The 17,610-nt window shown below is 57.9% G+C and overlaps 1 protein-coding gene across 1 annotated transcript; it reads left to right on the forward strand.

The window, feature by feature from the left end:
* Nucleotides 1-1,815: 1,815 nt before the first annotated feature.
* ATP5F1D (ATP synthase F1 subunit delta) lies at nt 1,816-8,042 on the forward strand. Its single transcript, XM_005302333.4, has 5 exons — nt 1,816-2,062; nt 4,816-4,969; nt 5,703-5,791; nt 6,798-6,925; nt 7,921-8,042. Exons 1-4 carry the CDS (start codon nt 1,919-1,921, stop codon nt 6,918-6,920), a joined length of 510 nt encoding a protein of 169 aa, XP_005302390.2. The 5' UTR covers nt 1,816-1,918; the 3' UTR covers nt 6,921-6,925; nt 7,921-8,042.
* The last annotated feature ends 9,568 nt before the right edge of the window (nt 8,043-17,610 follow it).

The raw sequence follows: 17,610 nt of genomic DNA on the forward strand, positions 1-17,610 counted from the left end.
TCAGTGGTGGCAGATGACAGAACAAGGAGCAATGGTGTCAAGTTGCAGGTGGGGAGGTCTAGGTTGGATATTAGGAAAACCTATTCACCAGGAGGGTGGTGAAGCACTGGAATGGGCTCCCTAGGGAGGTGGTGGAATCTCCACCCTTAGAGGTTTTTAAGGCCCAGCTTGACAAAGCCCTGGCTGGAATGATTTAGGTGGGGATTGGTCCTGCTTTGAGCAGGCGTTTGGACTAGATGACCTCCTGAGGTCTCTTCCAACCCTGATATTCTATGATTCCTTCATACCTAGAGACATGCCCTCAAACACTCCCACCAGTCAGTCATGCATGGGCAAACTGGGTTTCCTTTTAAAGATGGAGCTTTTCCTGTTGATGTTTCCTTGTGGTATATGAAAATGCCTGGCACTGGGCAAGAAGATTGAATGGATTGTATCTCCATGCATGGAGTGCCCTCTTCTGGTGCCATAGGGTGGTTGTGTATACACTGCAAGGTCACACACACACACTCTCTCTCTCTCTCTCTCTCTCTCTCCTTGTGAGGCCCTCTTCACATTCCCCTCCGTTCATTCTATCATGATTCAGAATTGGGCATAAAGACGGCTATTTCTCAGGCCTCCATGCTAAGAGCTGATAACATGCACAGAGCACAGTCCCTCCGTGTGACCGTTTCTGAACAGGTAGATGGCAGCTGCTGAGTCTCACGGCACTGTTAGGGGCATGGTGGCTCTAGAGAATATTGGACCAATAGCGAAGGAATTGGTGGAGTTTAAACTAAACTGATATTTTTTTCCCTGTTGCACTTTTTTGGTTATGGGGGGCTGCGTTTCCAGGCTGTTGAGATGTAAGAGACAGAAACAGTGAGATTTAAATATACCGGAGAGATGTTGTCACACACACACACACACACACACACACACACACACACACACACACACACACACACACTTAAAAAGCTTTCCTCACAAGAGGGAGATACTTTTCTTTGGGCAAGTCATTCTCTCCCTGTGCCTTGGTTTCCCCATCCATAACATGGGGATAGTGATACTGACTTCCTCTGTAAAGGGCTTTGAGAGCTAAAGATGAAAAGCACTGGACATGAGCTAAGTATATCTATTAATTAATTACATTAATATTATTAACACTGCCTAAAAATGAATGCAAAACAATGGCACAGGGACTCTCCCTCCCAAGAGAGTTGGCAGGGTAAGCCGGCTGAGTCCTGTTCCATGGCTGTAAGTCACAGAATTTCTTTATACATAACTCCACTACCTGCTTTTATTAATAAAATGGGCTCTGCTCTGCATGCATCTGTCCCCGTGCATGCAGCTACCTGCTAGGTGATGGGGGTGCTGGGACAAGGAGCACTGGTCATAAATACTATGGCGTGGTTTTGTGGGGAGATAGGAGAAAAAAATGACCCTACAATAAACAAACAGGTGGGAAGTAAATAGTGGGGCGCAGGAGAAAACTGATAAGAACAGGTACTACGCTTGATCTTAGCTCATAGAGAGCCGAGAAGCGATGGGACTACACCTCCCACAAGTCCTAGAGGCAGTGGAGGCCTGCCCCGGTGCATTGTGGGCTTCATAGCCTCAGTTTTATTTTGATGAGTACTTCAATTCCCTCGAGCCCTCGCGGCAGCAGCCCCCCGGTGCATCATGGGATTTGTAGTTTGTGGCGCTCTCAGGACTACAATTCCCATGAGCCCTCGCGGCGACAGCCCCGCCCCCCAGCTTGCCCCGGTGCCTTATGGGATTTGTGGTCTCTAGCGCTATCACGCCTGCGATTCCCACAAGCTCTTGCGGCCTACCGCGCGGTGCACTGTGGGAGTTGCAGTCCGTTCGTCTCCCAGGCTGCCCCGCGCTGGCCCCGTTGCCCTTGGTGGCCTGCCCGCTCCGCGCCCGCCCCGGCCCCGCCATGCTGCCCGCTCGCCGCCTCCTGGCCCTCGGGCCCCGCGCCCTGCGCCTGCGCCTGCCCGGCCTCCGGGCCCCGGCTCGCTCCTACGCCGAGACGGCCGCCGGCCCGGCCCAGATGTCCTTCACCTTCGCCTCGCCCACGCAGGTGCCGGGGGGCAGCAGGGGTGTGTGTGGGGGTCCTAGGCCGGGCCTGGGGGGCCCCGGTGTGTGTGGGGGGGTCCTAGGCCGGGCCTGGGGGGCAGCAGGGGTGTGTGTGGGGGGGGGTCCTAGGCCGGGCCTGGGGGGCAGCAGGGGTGTGTGTGTGGGGGGGTCCTAGGCCGGGCCTGGGGGGCAGCAGGGGTGTGTGTGTGGGGGGGTCCTAGGCCGGGCCTGGGGGGCACCAGGGGTCCTAGGCCGGGCCTGGGGGGCACCAGGGGTCCTAGGCCGGGCCTGGGGGGCACCAGGGGTCCTAGGCCGGGCCTGGGGGGCACCAGGGGTCCTAGGCCGGGCCTGGGGGGGGACCAGCGGGGTGTGGGGGGGGGTCCTAGGCCGGGCCTGGGGGGCACCAGGGGTCCTAGGCCGGGCCTGGGGGGGGACCAGGGGTCCTAGGCCGGGCCTGGGGGGGCACCAGCGGGGTGTGGGGGGGGGTCCTAGGCCGGGCCTGGGGGGCAGCAGGTGTGTGTGGGGGGGGGGTCCTAGGCCGGGCCTGGGGGGCACCAGGGGTGTGTGTGGGGGGGTCCTAGGCTGTGCGTGGGTGGGGTACGAAGGGTGTGTGGGGGGGTGTCTTAGGCTGGGCCTACACCGGCAGTGTTAAAGCTGGTGATGTGCGTCCCCAACCAGGCAGGTCTCTTCTCCTTCGAGGCTGGGCTGTTTGTTTTCCTGTCTCCTCTCTGAGCTTCCCCTTGGAGCCTGCCCTGCGGCTGGCACAGGGGTGTTCTTTGCAGGGTGCTGGTATGGGCCAGTTAGATCTGTGCCTGAACATGCCGCCCCATCCTAGAGCGTGCGGGGGCTGTGCCATGTGGGGATGGCAAGGAAGAGTCCCCAGATGTGGAATTCCGACACACACAGACACACACACACACACAGGAGCCTGGGTGTAGTGACCTTCAGAGCATGGTGCAGGGCACCTCTTCTTGGCCCAGTGTCTGTCTGACTGCACAGCTCATTCCACGGCAGACAGGGGGCTGCTCGAACCATTAAATGCAGGTGGTTTCCTGAATGTTATATCCTGGTGTTGTGTGATGGCAACGATTTGTGTCTGATCCCTCTGAAGCTTGATGCGGTGCCAGCCCTGTGAGAGCAAGGGGCTCTCACAGGGCTGGGGGGAGGGGGATAGCCCGAGCCTCTGATGGGAGCCATGAAAATGCCATTTATGCATCTAACCTCTGTTTGTGGATTGTTACATAGCGATAACAGACCCTGAAAAGAGTGTCCAACTGGTAGAGAAATGTTGTCCACGGCCTGTTTCAATCCAGCACAAACTCTCTGCTAAAGGGGGAGAAATGCCCGAGTAGGTGCTGGGCAAACTATCTGCCCCGGCTGCCCAATGCAAGCAGGGGGGAAGGCAGGGGTCAGGCCCTAAGGAGCAGCCATTGAGGATGGAAGGGATTTAGAAGTGTTTTTATTTTAAGAGCCGGACACAGTAGTTCAGGCACAATACACTGGATTAGCAGATTATGGCCTAATCTTCCAGGCCGCCGACCTGAACCTGAACCCTTAGCCTGGTCCTGGGTCCCCCAGGACACCTTAACCTGACCCTTCAGCACCCAGCTCTGAAGCTCCCCAGCTCTGTTGTTTGTTTGTGCTGCAGTAGCACTGGGGACCCCAGGCATAGATCAGGGCCCCAGTATTTTGGGCACCGCGCACACACAACGAAAAGGTGAGCTCCTCCCTGGGGATCTTGCAGCCTAAGTACCTTCTCCACCCTGCAGCACCCCCTGCTATGTCAGCTCTGCACCCACACTTCTCCGCTCTGCCCCACCCCTTACATTCAGCATTCCTGACGCTCCCGTCCTGCCTTTGTGGAGCTGCTGTGACGGCTGTTTTCCCTGTACCTGTGTGGTCAGGGTTGGCTCACAAGCGAGATGTTTGGTCTGTCTGATTCCTAATGGTGCATGTGTTGGCATGGCGTGCGTCTCCTGCTATGGAGGTGCCCAGGGTTAGCATGAGGCCTCAGGACTGGGCTAACTGCGGTGCTGTTGGTTGGGATTGAGGTGCACTGGCAGAGTTGTGAGAGGGGTGTCCTGGAGCTGGGCTAGCAAGGAGTGCTGCAGGTTAGGATTGAGGTGCATGGGTGGAGTGGGGTGGGAGCCCAAGTGTTGAGCCAGCAGGGGGTGCTGCAGTTCAGATCCGCGGTTGCCTGGGCAGAGCGCTGGGGGGGAATCCGCAGGGCTGGAACAGCGCACTAGCCCTGCAAGGCAGGACTTGTGCTGCATTGGCAGAGCTGCGTGGGAAGCTTGCGAGGAGCCTGCCTCGCTATCTCTCTCCTATCAGCCTCCTCGGCCAAGGTTCACTTTAAGGGCTCCCTACGCTCTTCCCAAGCTTCTCCAAACCGCTCCCTTTGTTTCTCTCGCCCACTCCCGACTCCATGACTCCTCACGCCGCCCCCCTGCGCTTGGAGCGCTTTCCCAGTCAGCGTTTGCCAGGCCCACTCCCTCCCCACCTCCCGAGTCCCACCCTTCTGAAGCATTCTGGCTGTACGCTTACACTGAACCCACTCGCCCCTTCAGCCTGGGAGGGCAGGGCAGGGATTCTGTTAACTCAGCAGGTCGTGCCCATGTTGTGAGAGCAGATTCCCTGGGTCCCTTCTGGCCCTTGCTCAACCAATGAGCTGCAGGATCAGGGAAGGGACCTTTGCCTGGTACTGCCTCCTGCTGTCGGGGTAGAGAACTGCTTCCAACTGCCCTTCCCGTCTCTCAGGTGTTGTACAACGGCGCCACCGTGAAGCAGGTGGATGTCCCCACGCTGAGCGGCTCCTTCGGCATCTTGGCGGCTCATGTTCCCACCCTGCAGGTCCTTAAACCCGGAGTTGTGACGGTCTTTGCCGAGGACGGCACAGCGACCAAGTACTTTGGTGTGTGAAACTGGGTGGGGCCCTGAAAGTGTGAGAGGAGGCAGCAGGGAGGAATTGTTGTCTGGAAAGGACTCCCCTTAAGGGTTACCATGGGGGAGAATCTTTGCTTCACCATTGATCCTGGGAGCCTGGACTCCTGGGTTCTGTCTGTGGGTCTGGGACGGGGCTGTTGTCCAGTGGATGGAGGATTGGGAATTTGGACTCCTGAGTCCTATTTATGGCTCTAGCACTGTGTGAGTCTGGGCAAGCCACATCATCTCTCTGCCTCAGCCCTCCTGTCAGTAAAATGGGGCTAATCTCTCCTTCCTGGGGCTGGGGAGGGAGTCTGGCAGGCTTACGAAACCTCCGCGAAGTGCATTGAGATGTTCAGCTGGCGGGTGCTGTAGGAGTCCTACGACTGGGTGAGTGGCAAGTGAAGATTCACCACTGGAGCGTGCGCCAGTCCCCTGGCAGGTCCAGGTAGTCTGTCCTGGTGACTAGAGCGCCTGAGGCCTGGGGCGGTGAGAGCTGACAACAGACCTGACCTCGCAATGCTGCTGCGGGGGAGGGCTAAGAATGTGTAAGCTCCACTAGGTACAGACGGGGGTACCAGCCATTGGGACTCCTTCCCGCCACCGTTATCCTGTGACCTGGCCCCACAAACCAGGCTTAGCTCACAGCCCTGCCCTGTACCTGGGGCCCGTGGGCCGCCCGCCGCACCCGCTGACTCAGTCCCCTGCTGTTGTGTTTGCAGTGAGCAGTGGCTCCATCACAGTCAATGCTGACTCCTCGGTGCAGCTGCTGGCAGAAGAGGTGGCCACTTTGGACATGCTGGATCTCGCTGTGAGTACCCTGCGGTCACCTGCCTGCGCTGGGTGGTGAGGAACAGGCTGGGCTGGGCCCCGCTCGCTAGCAGGGCAAGGAATCTGGCTATAAGCTGAGGTCTGCTGCAGGAGATTCACTCCTTATTCCTCCTGCGTGGGCTGCCTGTGGCCAAGGACGGTTTTCGCAGATCTGTTTCCTCACCCTGAGCTCTCCACCCACTGCCCAGGATCATAGAGTTAAACCTTCCTTAAAGGATACAGGGGGAGGAAGCTGAGTTAAGCCCCCCCTGCAAGCTGCATCCCTTTGTCCTGGAGTGTTTAGTGATCTTTCGCAACTCCACACCTGCTTCTTTTAATCATGGGGCCCTTTAATGGGCTGTCCAAATGCCCAGGCTGGCCTCAGACCCACGGACCAGGCCTCTCTACACACTCTGCATCTGGATGCAGGACTGGCCTACGGGGTTTGCTCCAGCTTCCAAGGACAAGCCTCTCTGGTGCCCTCCCACGAAGGTTTTCAGTGCTGCTGGCTCAGCAGTTGCCTATTGTGGCGTTGCTGAGTACGCCCTCACCCTTCGTTACTGCAGCGCTACTGACTCTTTTAAAGTGCCAGCTGCCCTGGGGAAAGGGGCCTGGCTGGCTGACCTGGGGCAGCAGGTCCTGTCGAACCACTGCCCTGGGACACCCCAGACAATGGCCCGACTGAGAAGGTCACTTGGTCTGTCTCCATGGCCTGGGCTGAGACAAATTTGTTCTTGTAGGTATTGTGGGCTTGAAAAGGGGCTTGACTTGAACGAGCAGCATGTCCCTGAGCACCCCACCCTGGGCACCCAGTGCCGCTGGGGGGCCCAGCTCATTAAGTCCAGCCCCCGTAGTAACAACCACCTGCTCAGCTCAGTGATGCACTTGAGGGTGTAGCTGTTCCAGCCCCAGAATCCCCGGCGGTGCCGGAGGCAGCTGTGCTCTGACGTACTTTCCTGCTCCTAATCCCCTGGTGCCCGCTCTCCCCCTTGCTTGTGTGTTTACAGACTGCTAAGTCGAATCTGGATAAGGCCTTATCCCAACTGGCTGCAGCACCTGACGAAACGGCTAAAGTAGAAGCCCAGATTAACGTGGAAGCCAGTGAGGCCCTTGTGAAAGCCCTGGAGTAATTAGGGTAAAGCGTCTTCTGTAACATGGCCTGGTGGGGAGCTCCCGATCTTTGTTGTTAGCTCAGTCCTCTTTGAAGCCCCATCTAGAAGGACTGAGGCTGCGCAGGGCTACTCAGCCCGATGGGAGATTGGTGTCTCCACAGCCAAGCTTCCCTGACTGCCCTGATGGAGGAGGGAACCCACTTGCAACCAGAGGCAGACACTAAAGCAGTTGGGGGTATGCCCCTGTCATAGCAGGCCTCTGCCATTAGATGGCAGCATGGGCCAGGTCAGTCTCTGATCACGGCTTGAGGGCAGGAGAAGGTGCCTGGTTAGCAAATTACTAGAAGGTAGCTAATGCCTGGACACGGTCGGTTCCTGACCCAAGCTGGAGTCTCCCCATTTATAGTGGCACTCTGGTTAATATGTCACTGCTATTAACAGACTTCGCTGTGGGGTCTGAAGGCTTCTAGATATAGCCTCAGACCCGGCAGGGCAAATTCGGGGCTGGGGCGGTACTGGGAGTCTGACTTACAGGTGGGGGGTATGGCAAGCTGCACCATCCTAAGCTAAATAGCTACACATGCCTCCCCCCCCCTCCCATTTTGACACTGATCTCCTCAGTGAGAACGGATTGCTCCTGTCTCTGGTGCTCCCAGTGCCCCCTGAGCTCAGTGCCCGATCCTCCCAGCATATGGCATGCTGGGCCTTGGCGCTTGGCTGAGTGCCTGCTGGGTTTGAAAGGGGCTGCACTGGCAGCCCCGGAGACCACCTGAGTGGGTATAAGAGGGCGGGCTGCCCAGCTGTTAGCCCCTGGTCATCTTCATGGATGAGAGGAGCGCTTGGTCTGTATGGCCGGTTTGCTCCTTGTCCACTCTCCTGGGGCTGTCAAGGGTGCTCGTGGTCCTCAGTGCCTTGTTTCACATTGGCCCCAAAATGCCTGTCGGCCGTGAACAACTTCCAAGCCTTCCTCATTGCTCCCTGAGCCTGGATCAAACCTTTCCACTTGTCTGTATTGCAGGGTGTCGATGTGCAGAAGCCATGGACTGGGGCTGGGCCCGGCTCCCCTCCCCCCACCACCCGTTTGTACAGATGGCGTGAGACACATTCGCTTTGATCAATTAAAGAAAACAAAAGCCCCAACTTGCTGAGCGTGACCTTCTTCTGAGGCAGGTTCCACCTGTGGAGCGGAGCCCATGGTTTGCACAGTGCTCCTCTGCGGGTGACGTGCCAATTGTGGGGAAGTTCCTGTCCCAGCTGTGGTCTGGCCGGGTGAAGCTGGGAGCGGTCGCCCCAGACGTGTGTAGGGTTGTAAGGGGTCCCCTTAGGCGGTTGCATCTCCATGGAGACCCATGCTGAAGGTTTCTTCTAAGTCACGTTCTTCACCCCCTGGCACCGGCGTGTGGAACAATCCGTCTGAATGGAAGGATTAGTGCTGTGCAAACCTAGGTGCCAACGGCACAGTGGGGCAGCCTGAGGGCTTGGCTACACTAGGCAGCTTTTACCGCTAAGGCTGTGTCGACACTTTTGCCGACAAAATACTTCCAGCCCCGCGTCGGCAAAACTTTTGTCTTTCGCGGGGGGGGGGGGGGGCTTTTTTAAGTACCCACGAAAGACAAACGTTTTGGCAACAACTGCGCAGTGTAGACGTACCCTCGGCTCCTATCTCCGTCTGCGTGGTAATGGCTCGCAAGGAGTTAGAACCAAACCACTGCTCCTCACCTGCCCTGATCACCAACCTCAGCCCTCCCTGTGAACTGGTCGGCTGCATACGGCTGGAGGGATTCCTGTCCGTGCTCCTGCAACTGTCTGCGTTTCTGGGAGGAGCGTGCCGCTGCCCAGAAAGTGTCTGACCCCCTCCCTGGAGCCTGCTGCTCCATCTTCCCTGGACACCAGGCATCCTGCGAGTGAGTCGAGATCTTCCCAATCCTCCCAACATGGGAGCTCTGAGGTGGTTTCATTCCCAGATTGGGAGAGGGATCCTTCCTGAATGGCCTGGGAGTACACACTATATTTACATGTACTGGGGTGGCCGTTGGCCGTGGCCCATCCCTGGGATTTTTGATGAAGGCTCCTTAGCTCAGGCCAGTGTCTGAGGCTGGGTTGGGGCTGTGCTCCGCCTTCCAGCTGGGAGTAGGAGTGAGCTGCTTATTGTCTCCCCCTTCCCCCCCCCCCCCTCCAGGGCTAGCTAAGCCCCACCTGCCGCCTCAAATGGCAGAGAAGATGAGTTTCAGAGTAACAGCCGTGTTAGTCTGTATCCGCAAAAAGAACAGGAGTACTTGTGGCACCTTAGAGACTAACAAATTTATTAGAGCATAAGCTTTCGTGGACTACAGCCCACTTCTTCGGGAGAAGATGAGCATCACCTAGGGGGAGGAGTGGGCTGGAACAGAGGGGAAAATCTGGTTCTCCTCCTTCCTGTCCCAGAGCCTGTGCTAGGAAGCCCGTCTCACAAATGGCACCATCTGCCTCCAGGGTCTTAATCTGATACTGACCTCCTAGCTCTTTCGGGGGAAGGATCGCAAAGCCCTCTCTCGGTGAGGCCTCGCAGCCTCCTGGGTGGTCGCGGAGTATCCTGAAGCCCACTTGAGGCACAGAGAGGGGAGTGACTTGGCCAAGGACGCCCACACAGTCGGCCTTCCCTCTTCCTGTGCTCTCATCACCTTTTCTCAGTCTTTTGCCACCCCCTGGAGACCATCCAACTCATGTCGCTGGTGATCTCCATTGGCTGAGACTAGGAAAGGTCAGTGGGCGGCAGAGTGAACGGCTCACTCCCCTCCTTGCGATGTGCCCCCCACTGGCACTCTGGGCAGTAATGCCGCCTGAGTGTAACATGGTTATTTTCAGCACTGCCGCCTCTTCTTCCCCTCCCTCCTCTTTTTTCCCCCCTCATCAGAAATAGTGCCGATGGTGTTAAATTCCTCACTGTGGTTTATTAAAAGCCTCTCCACTTCCCTGTGCTGCTACAGTGCGTTTTTCCCTTCCCTTTCGCTGCTCCTTTTAAAGGTCAGGCATTGCGCTGTGCATAAGAAAAGACTCAAAGTCAGAAGGAGTATTAATTAAAATGTCTCGGGAGTAACTGGGGCTGGAAACGCTTTGATTCCTCTTCCGCGCTCTCTCCCCTGCTTCTATTTGTGGCTCGTGTGTGCCTGGCTTGCCGCATGCCTGCATCTCTCCTTCCAGCGGAAGGTGGCTTTTTTTTTTCTTTTCTTTCCGTCTAATGAAGAGCATTGGCGAGGCCGGGAAGCTGTGGAAATGGCCAGTTGCTATTTTTAGGACTGGAAAAGCGTCTCCATCAGCAACCCCTCTAGCTATTCAGAGCGTCTCTTGCCAGCTCCGGCTAGCAATGGCCAAGGTGCAGAGTGATGGTGGGCGCAGGGGCTGTCTGAGATAGAGACTCAGGGAGGTGTGTGCCTCTCTATATGGCTGAGGATGGTCAGCGTCCACTTCTGCGCTTGCCCTTCTCTTGCGTAAAGCGGTGGATGCTGGGAATTGTAGTCTCCGCAGATTGCACTTCTGGGCAGCTGCGGCTTGCTCCATTCGTCTTATCAGACAAGCGACGCCCTCCCAGGAACCTGACCAGCCAGGCCCCAGATCCCTCTGCGATGGCTGACAATGGAGAGGGGGAGCTGAGAACTTCCGTGCTGGTCCGAGCGCCTTGCTCCGGGTGTGTGGTCATTAGGATTTTAGCGCACCATGAGCGGGCTGCCCCGGTAAACGTTGGCCTGGGCTGCTTGGGGACTGGAAGGCTCTCAGCCCTTAGAGCAGTACTAGATCTGTGTGCTCTCTTGGTTGGCCAGAAATACTTCCGGCCACATGGTGTGTACATCCCACCTTGCTCACTACTGCCCCCTGCGGGCAGTGCTGGAAGCTGTCTTCCCATAAACTGGTCACCTTGCATCTTGCAAAAGTGTCCCCCCACTCTCTCTGTCCCCTGGGAGTAATTGCCACCCCTCTGCCCCTTCCCCCATAGCCCGCTGCCCCCCCGGCCCAGGCTCTGCTAACCTGTCTCTCCTTCCCCGTCAGCACTGATTGCCAGGATTGCTATGTATATAGCAATGTTATCCTGTCCCCCAGCTTATTCTCAGCTGAGCCTTCTGCCCACGTAGGAAGCCAGCATCTGTCCCATCCTTTTGCTGCCACGGGCGCTGGCTGCTGCTTGCCCGGGAGCTACGGCTGATTTCTTCTGCTCAACGATCTCGCTCGTATCTTACCCAAACTCAAAGAACCTGCCCTAGTGCTTTGGAGTCTAAACTGAGTGGGGGCATGGCAGGGAGTTTAAAATCTCCTTCCTTGTACGTGCTTGGATCATGGGACAGAGAGGTGGGGGCAAGCATGTTCATGGTTCTCTTAATTTCCTGCTGCTGACTTGCATTAAAGGGTAACTCCTTCCCCATGGAGACAAGTGCCGGGGTGCCCATGAGACAACTTGGCTGGACGATGGGATCCATGCTAAAGAAAAGCTGTGGAGGCCCTGTTAGAAGTGGTGACACCTTGCTTTGAAGGCGGCAGCTGCTGGCTGCTGCGGGGGGTGGGGACATGGGACTCCTTTGTTCCTAGGAAGACAGGCGGTAGCTCAGGCAAGGTGCTTATGATAGCTGTAACTCCAGCAAAATATGTCTCAGCTTCTCCTGGGATGGGCATGAGGACAAGGGGAAGGGATCAGAGGCTGGTCCAAGGGAGAAAAGGGGCCCCCCTTGCTGTCAGCCAGCGTGGCCCAAGGGCTAGGGCACTGAATTGGGACTTGGGAGACCTGCGTTTTAGTCCTGCCTCTGGCCAGCTGTGTGACTTTGTTCAAGTCACGGCCCTGCTCTGCCTCAGTTTCCCCATCTGTAAAAGATTGTAGAGCACTGTGGGGTGGATAGATGAAAAGCATCGTTGTTATGGGGCGGGTTGGAATTTCTTTGCCTTGGGGGCTTTACGTGGGCATGAAAGGGGAATGTTAATGAGGAATGAAGGGCTGACTGGAAAAAAGCCTGAGCAGCGGTGGGGGTGGGGCGGCTGGGGAGGAATTTATTGCACGCTGGAGCAGCAGGGAGAGCATGTCATTTATTTCCATTAGGGGCTTTCGGTCATGACTTGCATATCTCAGCCAGATGGATGGCTGCTGCGCAGGGATGGGGGAGCCAGCGGAGAGGGAACGGTTGGAAACTGAAACATCAGCGTCTCTTAAGGGCCTGGTGGCAGCCGATTTGGCGTCCCTTCTTGCAGGGAATAATTTACAACGGGGTGGATCCTGCTAGGGAATGTTTCCAAAGCACCCGATTTCCCCACCCCTGTAGTTGGGAGCGACGGTGAGGGGGGGGAAGATATTTCCCTGGTTCTACCCAGATTTCCAATGCAGGGAAAAGGCTGAACAGGCAGAACCGTTGCTCTGTGGCTGCGGTGGTTTTAGCAGAACTCCCCGGTTGCTGTTGGATTGACTCCTCTACGTTCTCCCCGCACCCGCCGTGCTCTCCGTGCTAGCCCTGAATGCTGCCGCGTCCTGTCATTCTTGTACGCTTCAGAAGGGGACACCCTCTCTGACCCAGTCGCCCCACTGCAAAAATATATTTTAGAACTGGAAAAAGTACAGAGAAGGGCAGCAAAAATGAATAGGGGTATGGAACAGCTTCCATATGGGGGGAGATTAAAAAAACTGGGACTGTTCGGCTTAGAAAAGGGATGACTGAGGGGGGATAGGGCAGAGGTCTCTAAAATCACGAGTGGTTTGGTGAAAGTGAATGAGGACGTGTTATTTATCCCTTCCGGTAACACAAGAACCAGGGATCACCCAATAAAATTAACAGGCAGCAAGTTTAAAACAAACATAAGGCAGTACTTTGTGCAACGCGGTCCACCCGCAGAACTCATTGCCAGGGGATGTTGTGAAGGTTCAAAAAAGAACTAGAGAAGTTCCTGGAGGATAGGCCCATCAATGGCTATTAGCTAAGATGGCCAGGGATGCAAGCCCATGCACTGGGTGTCCCTAAACCTCTGACTGCTAGAAGCTGGGACTGGACAAAGGGGATGCATCACTCAACAATTGCCCTCTTCTGTTTATTCCCTCTGAAGCATTGGGCACAGGCCAGCGTTGGACGATAGGATACTAGGTTAGATGGACCATTGGTCTGACCCGGTCTGGCCGTTCTTATGTAGTACTCCTACTCCAGTGTCTATGCACCGACCCTGGGAGCGCCGCCTGCATATCTTGTGTGGGACAGGAGCAGTTCAATGATGATCGCAGCCTCCCCGAGGGGAGTGCCTATTATGCACCCCCCCCCCATCCATTGCTCCCCTGTGCAGCTGAGTGTGATGTTGGCTGACTGGCGCTCCTTTCCCGTAATGAGGTGTGGAGCAGGGAGGGCTGGGAGGCTGTCTGGGAATGCTGTTCTCAGGACCCTGCTCTCCCTTGAAAACTTCCTCCCCAGTGGCAGCCCTTCCACCCGTGCGTGGCTGAGGCTTTTCATAGTAACTCCACAGGGCAAATTCCTACTTCATCCGCCGGCCAGCGCAGCCCTGCTCCAAAAGGCCCAAGCAACGGGGCCTCTGCGTTCTTGGGGGTAGCAAAACATGGTGCTGGCTGGTGTGTTTGGGAAGGCCAGGTGTGCGGTGCGGTGGCACAGCAAGGCCAGGTTAGGGTGTTAACCAGTATCTGTGTCCCCAGGCACCTTTGGGTAGCTCTGAAGGAGTTTTCTGGCACTCCCTCCTCCAAAGGGAATGCTGGGCTCTGCTATTCCATGGGCCATTGGCTTCTTTAATGATTAACCTCTGCTTCGTTAATTGTTCCATCCACGTAGCCTTGCTGCCTTGTTTCCAGCCCTGGAAAATACTGCTTCCCCCCTTTCCACCCACACACCCCACCCTGTCCACACAGCAGGGGACAGAGATAAACCTTCACAGAAGGCCTCTGTTCCTGGGAACCGGTGGTGGAGTGGAGCCCAGTGGAAAATCCCAGGCGGTGTTTGAAAGGCCCTGCAAAGCAGGGACGGAGAGGGAAGCTCGTCACCTGGACACACTGCGTGTGTGTCTGCCTGCGATCGTTTTAATACGAGGCTCTGAACGCCATGCTCTCGGTTTTCCATTCCCATGGATTCTTGGTTCTGGTCACTGGATTTCCCTTGGTGTTGGTTTTTCTCCATGCCCATAGGTGGCGCTGGAGCTGTAGTGTTTCAAGGCCGCAGGCTGGTAGCCTGTCAGCAGTTAAGCTGCTAAAGTGAGGAGATTGTGGGTTTTTTCCTTCTTTTCCCCACCCTTCCTGCTGGATTTTGTCGGTGGCATGTGTGTGTGGGGGGGCGGGGAGGGGGGAAGCGCCATTGCCAAAGCGACTTGCACTTGTAGAATGCCTTTTGGCCAATGATCTCAACACCTTGGAAACCCTCTGGGTTGGGGTGATTATCCAGTTGGGGAAACTGAGGCAGAGATTGGTGATGGGACATGTCCAAGGCTACATGCTGAGGCAGAGGTGGGGATAGAACCCAGGAGTCCTGGCTTCCCTGCTGTAATCACCATGCCTCTCCTGGGCACTGGGGCTCTCCCACTAGGGGATGGTGCAGGTCAAGACTGAGGGGCATCACCCCGTTTCTGATGCATGGGCTTTAGGATGCATCCATGCCAAAGCAGGAGGTTGCCATGCAAGGAGCTGGTGATATCGAATTGGGGTTTGGAGGTATCCTGCCAGCTGTTACTTTGGGGATGCTGGACAGATGCATGAACATCTGGATCAGGGGTGGGGGTGGCTCTGGAGAGGCAGGAGGCGCTGTAGGGCAGGACTGAGGTGCACCAGAAGAGCAGAGGCACTGCAGGGATGCCCGGGGTAGCACCAGACAGAAGATCTGAACTGCCAGAGTCGTGTAGCGAGGGGGTGCGGGGAAAGCCTGCAAGAGCCGGGCTGGTTGTGGATCAGGGTTAAGGAGCCTTTTGCAGTAGCTCGTGATCTCATTGCCTGGAATTTGGAGCAAGCCCCAGGGGAAGGGGGCTCGGCTGGGTCCCGGAGCAGAAGCGCGGGAGTTTTCTGGAGCAGTGCTGCGGGGCGTCGGTAGGGGTGCAAAGCAAGCTAGGCATGGACTGGTAGAGGGATGCCGTTGGCGAGGACAGGAGCCCAGGGCTAGAATAGCTGCAGGGGGATACGGCTCAGGATTGAGGGTCATCAGCAGAGCTGTAAGTGGGAGCCCAGGGGAGCTTGGCCCACGGTGGCGGTGCCCTGGCTGGGTACGTCAGGGGTGTGTTGTGAGGAGCGGGTGAGGCTCTGGTAGCGGTTGGCTGCTCCGTGCCTTGCTGGCATGGGAGCAAAGGAGTGGGAACCAACAAACACCCAGAGATTATCCCTCCTCAGAGGAGGGAGAGGTGGCAGGGCAGAGAGACGCTGCATGGCCTGCGCCCGCAGGGGCCCAGCGGTCTGCCCAGGGCCGGAGGGAGGGACGCGCGGAGGAAATGGCTGCCGGCCGGGCTTGACTGCCTGCCACAAAGCCCGAGCGGAATGAGATGGCAGCCGGCCAGGTTCCCACGGAGGCCCCGGTTAAGAAAACACACGCAGAGCTGATGGCGGTTGCCATGGCAACTGGCCGGCTGCCACGCCACGGCGGGAGCCACGGGGGAGCTGGTCGGCCCCAGGTGCGCCCAGCGGCAGGTTTCACCAGCGTGGATTTCACAAAGTGGGGGGTGGGCGGGAGGGGGGACAGACTGAGCGCTGGGGAGCTGCACCCCAGTGATGAGGCTGCATGTGCCCATCTGCCCGCTGGGGTGCTGGTGGCTCTGATCTGTGGCTCCACTCCCGTTGGGGAAGGTCAAATAGTGAAGTGAGCAGGAAGGGCGCAGCTTCCACCTGGAGCAAAGAATCTCCAGGAGGCGGCTGCTCCGGCGCCGCCCTCCGCTCTGATCTCCAGGTGCGTTGCCCTTGGTAAAGCTGGGAGGTTCCCAGGCAGCTACTGGGAGGGGAAACTGAGACACCAAGCCCTTTAAAGCTAGGAGTCAGAACCAGGAATAGAACCCAGGAGTCCTGGCACCCGGTCCCCCCAGCTCAACGGCTTCATCCTCTCTAATGCTCTCCTCCCCTCCTCATGCCCTCCCTGCAGCATCCCCTGCTCCCCCCATCCCTGCTCGGTCCTGCCCTGCAGGGTCCCTGCCTTCTCCCCCCAGAGCAGGGCGGCTGGGCAGGTTCTGCGCTCTCTCCTGGGCCGTGGAGCAGGGGAAGCGGCAGTTGTTTCGTGGGTGGTGGCTGGGCGGTTGGCTGCTGGTGCTGTGTGAAAGCTGATGCCAGGCTGGGGTGCCAGGCAGGGGGGGAGCCTCAGGAATGCCCCCGAAATAAGCACCGGGAGAGGGGCCACACGGCTCTTTCTTCCTGGCTTCCTAAAAGCCCTTGCGCAGAGTAACAGTTTCCTGTGGGCTGGGTATAAATAGAGGGCTGGAGGCCTGGGGCAGTGCTGAGATCGCACAGGCTTGCGCCTGCTCTCTGTCCTCACCCCCGGGCCCTTCCTTGCTCCCCTTCCCCTTGTGGGGACCTGAATGAGGTAATTGGGTGGGCTGGGCCCTGAGCGGCTGGGACCTACCAGAGTCGAGGCCAGCAGCAGGCAGCACTAAGACCCACAGAAGCCTTGAATGGCACCTGGGGTCGCCTGCCAAGCTGAGCTGTGGGGAGGGGAACGGCTTGACCCCACTGTGGGGAGGGTGTTGGAGGGGGGTGCCATTCCCTGGCCAGGTATCTCATAGGATGTGATATGGGGGGCTCTGCCCTGTGGGAAGGGGTCCCTTCTATGGGGCTTGGCACATATTGTGGGGCATTGTGCTGTTGTAACCCACATGCCCTTTGCTGTACTTTTGGAGAGGGGTGGCCCCTTGGGGGGGGGTAGCTCCCACCAGCTGCCCCCTAGAGCTGGCAAGGCTGCCTCTCCTGGTGCCGGGGGTGAAATCGCTCCCTGATGCCATCTTACCTCTCTCTTCTTCTCCCCCCACCCCCCCATTAGCTTCCTCAGTGCCCGTGTTGGTCTGCCCCGGCTCTGCCGCCCCCTCCCCTCCCCGGGCAGAGTGGAGCAGCTGCTCTGGGGTGTTCTGGCTAATGACAGGGTGTGCCTGCTTTGGGGGTGGAGCGGATAAACTCACGCTGCTGCCACCCAGCGAGACAGCCGGAGCGGCAGCTGGGGCTGGGTTCTACACCGCAGCCTCGCTGGCCACACCCGCGCGGGCTGGGGCAGGGTGATGCGCCAGCTCCAGCTCCAGCGCCCCGGGCCCAGCTCCACTCCTGTCCCATTGACAACCAGGCTCCCACCGCTCAGATACCCACCCCCAGACAGGCAGCTGCATGGAAAGGGCTTCCTGTGCTCTCCTGCCAGGGGGGCATGAAGCTGGGCAGAGAGTCCCCTGTGCTGCACCTGGCCGTGAGGGGAGGAGCTGGATTTGTGTGTGCAGCACCTGGCGGGGTTGTGGGCACCCAGGCCGTATGCACCTGGTGTGTTGGGTGAGGGGTGCCCCTTGCCCCAGGCGGGGGCTCTAAAAGCCCCCGTGTGGCCGGGAACCTGCCTGTGTTCTGGAACCAGTGTCTAGAGAAGGCGGCTTGGTTGGTTTGGGGGCCCAGGGGGAGCTGTTGTGACCAGGCCTGATGGGCTCTGGGCTGGACCCGGTTCCAGGAAGGGAGGGGGTGGTTTCTGGGTGTGCCGGGATTAGTTCGTTCTGTGCTCTCTGCAAGCTGCCCTACCTATTCCCGTCCCCCACCCCTGTGGCTTCCCCCCCCCTTGTC

The sequence above is a fragment of the Chrysemys picta genome, chromosome 25 (genome assembly GCF_011386835.1).
Source record: "Chrysemys picta bellii isolate R12L10 chromosome 25, ASM1138683v2, whole genome shotgun sequence".
Classification (NCBI taxonomy): domain Eukaryota; kingdom Metazoa; phylum Chordata; order Testudines; family Emydidae; genus Chrysemys; species Chrysemys picta.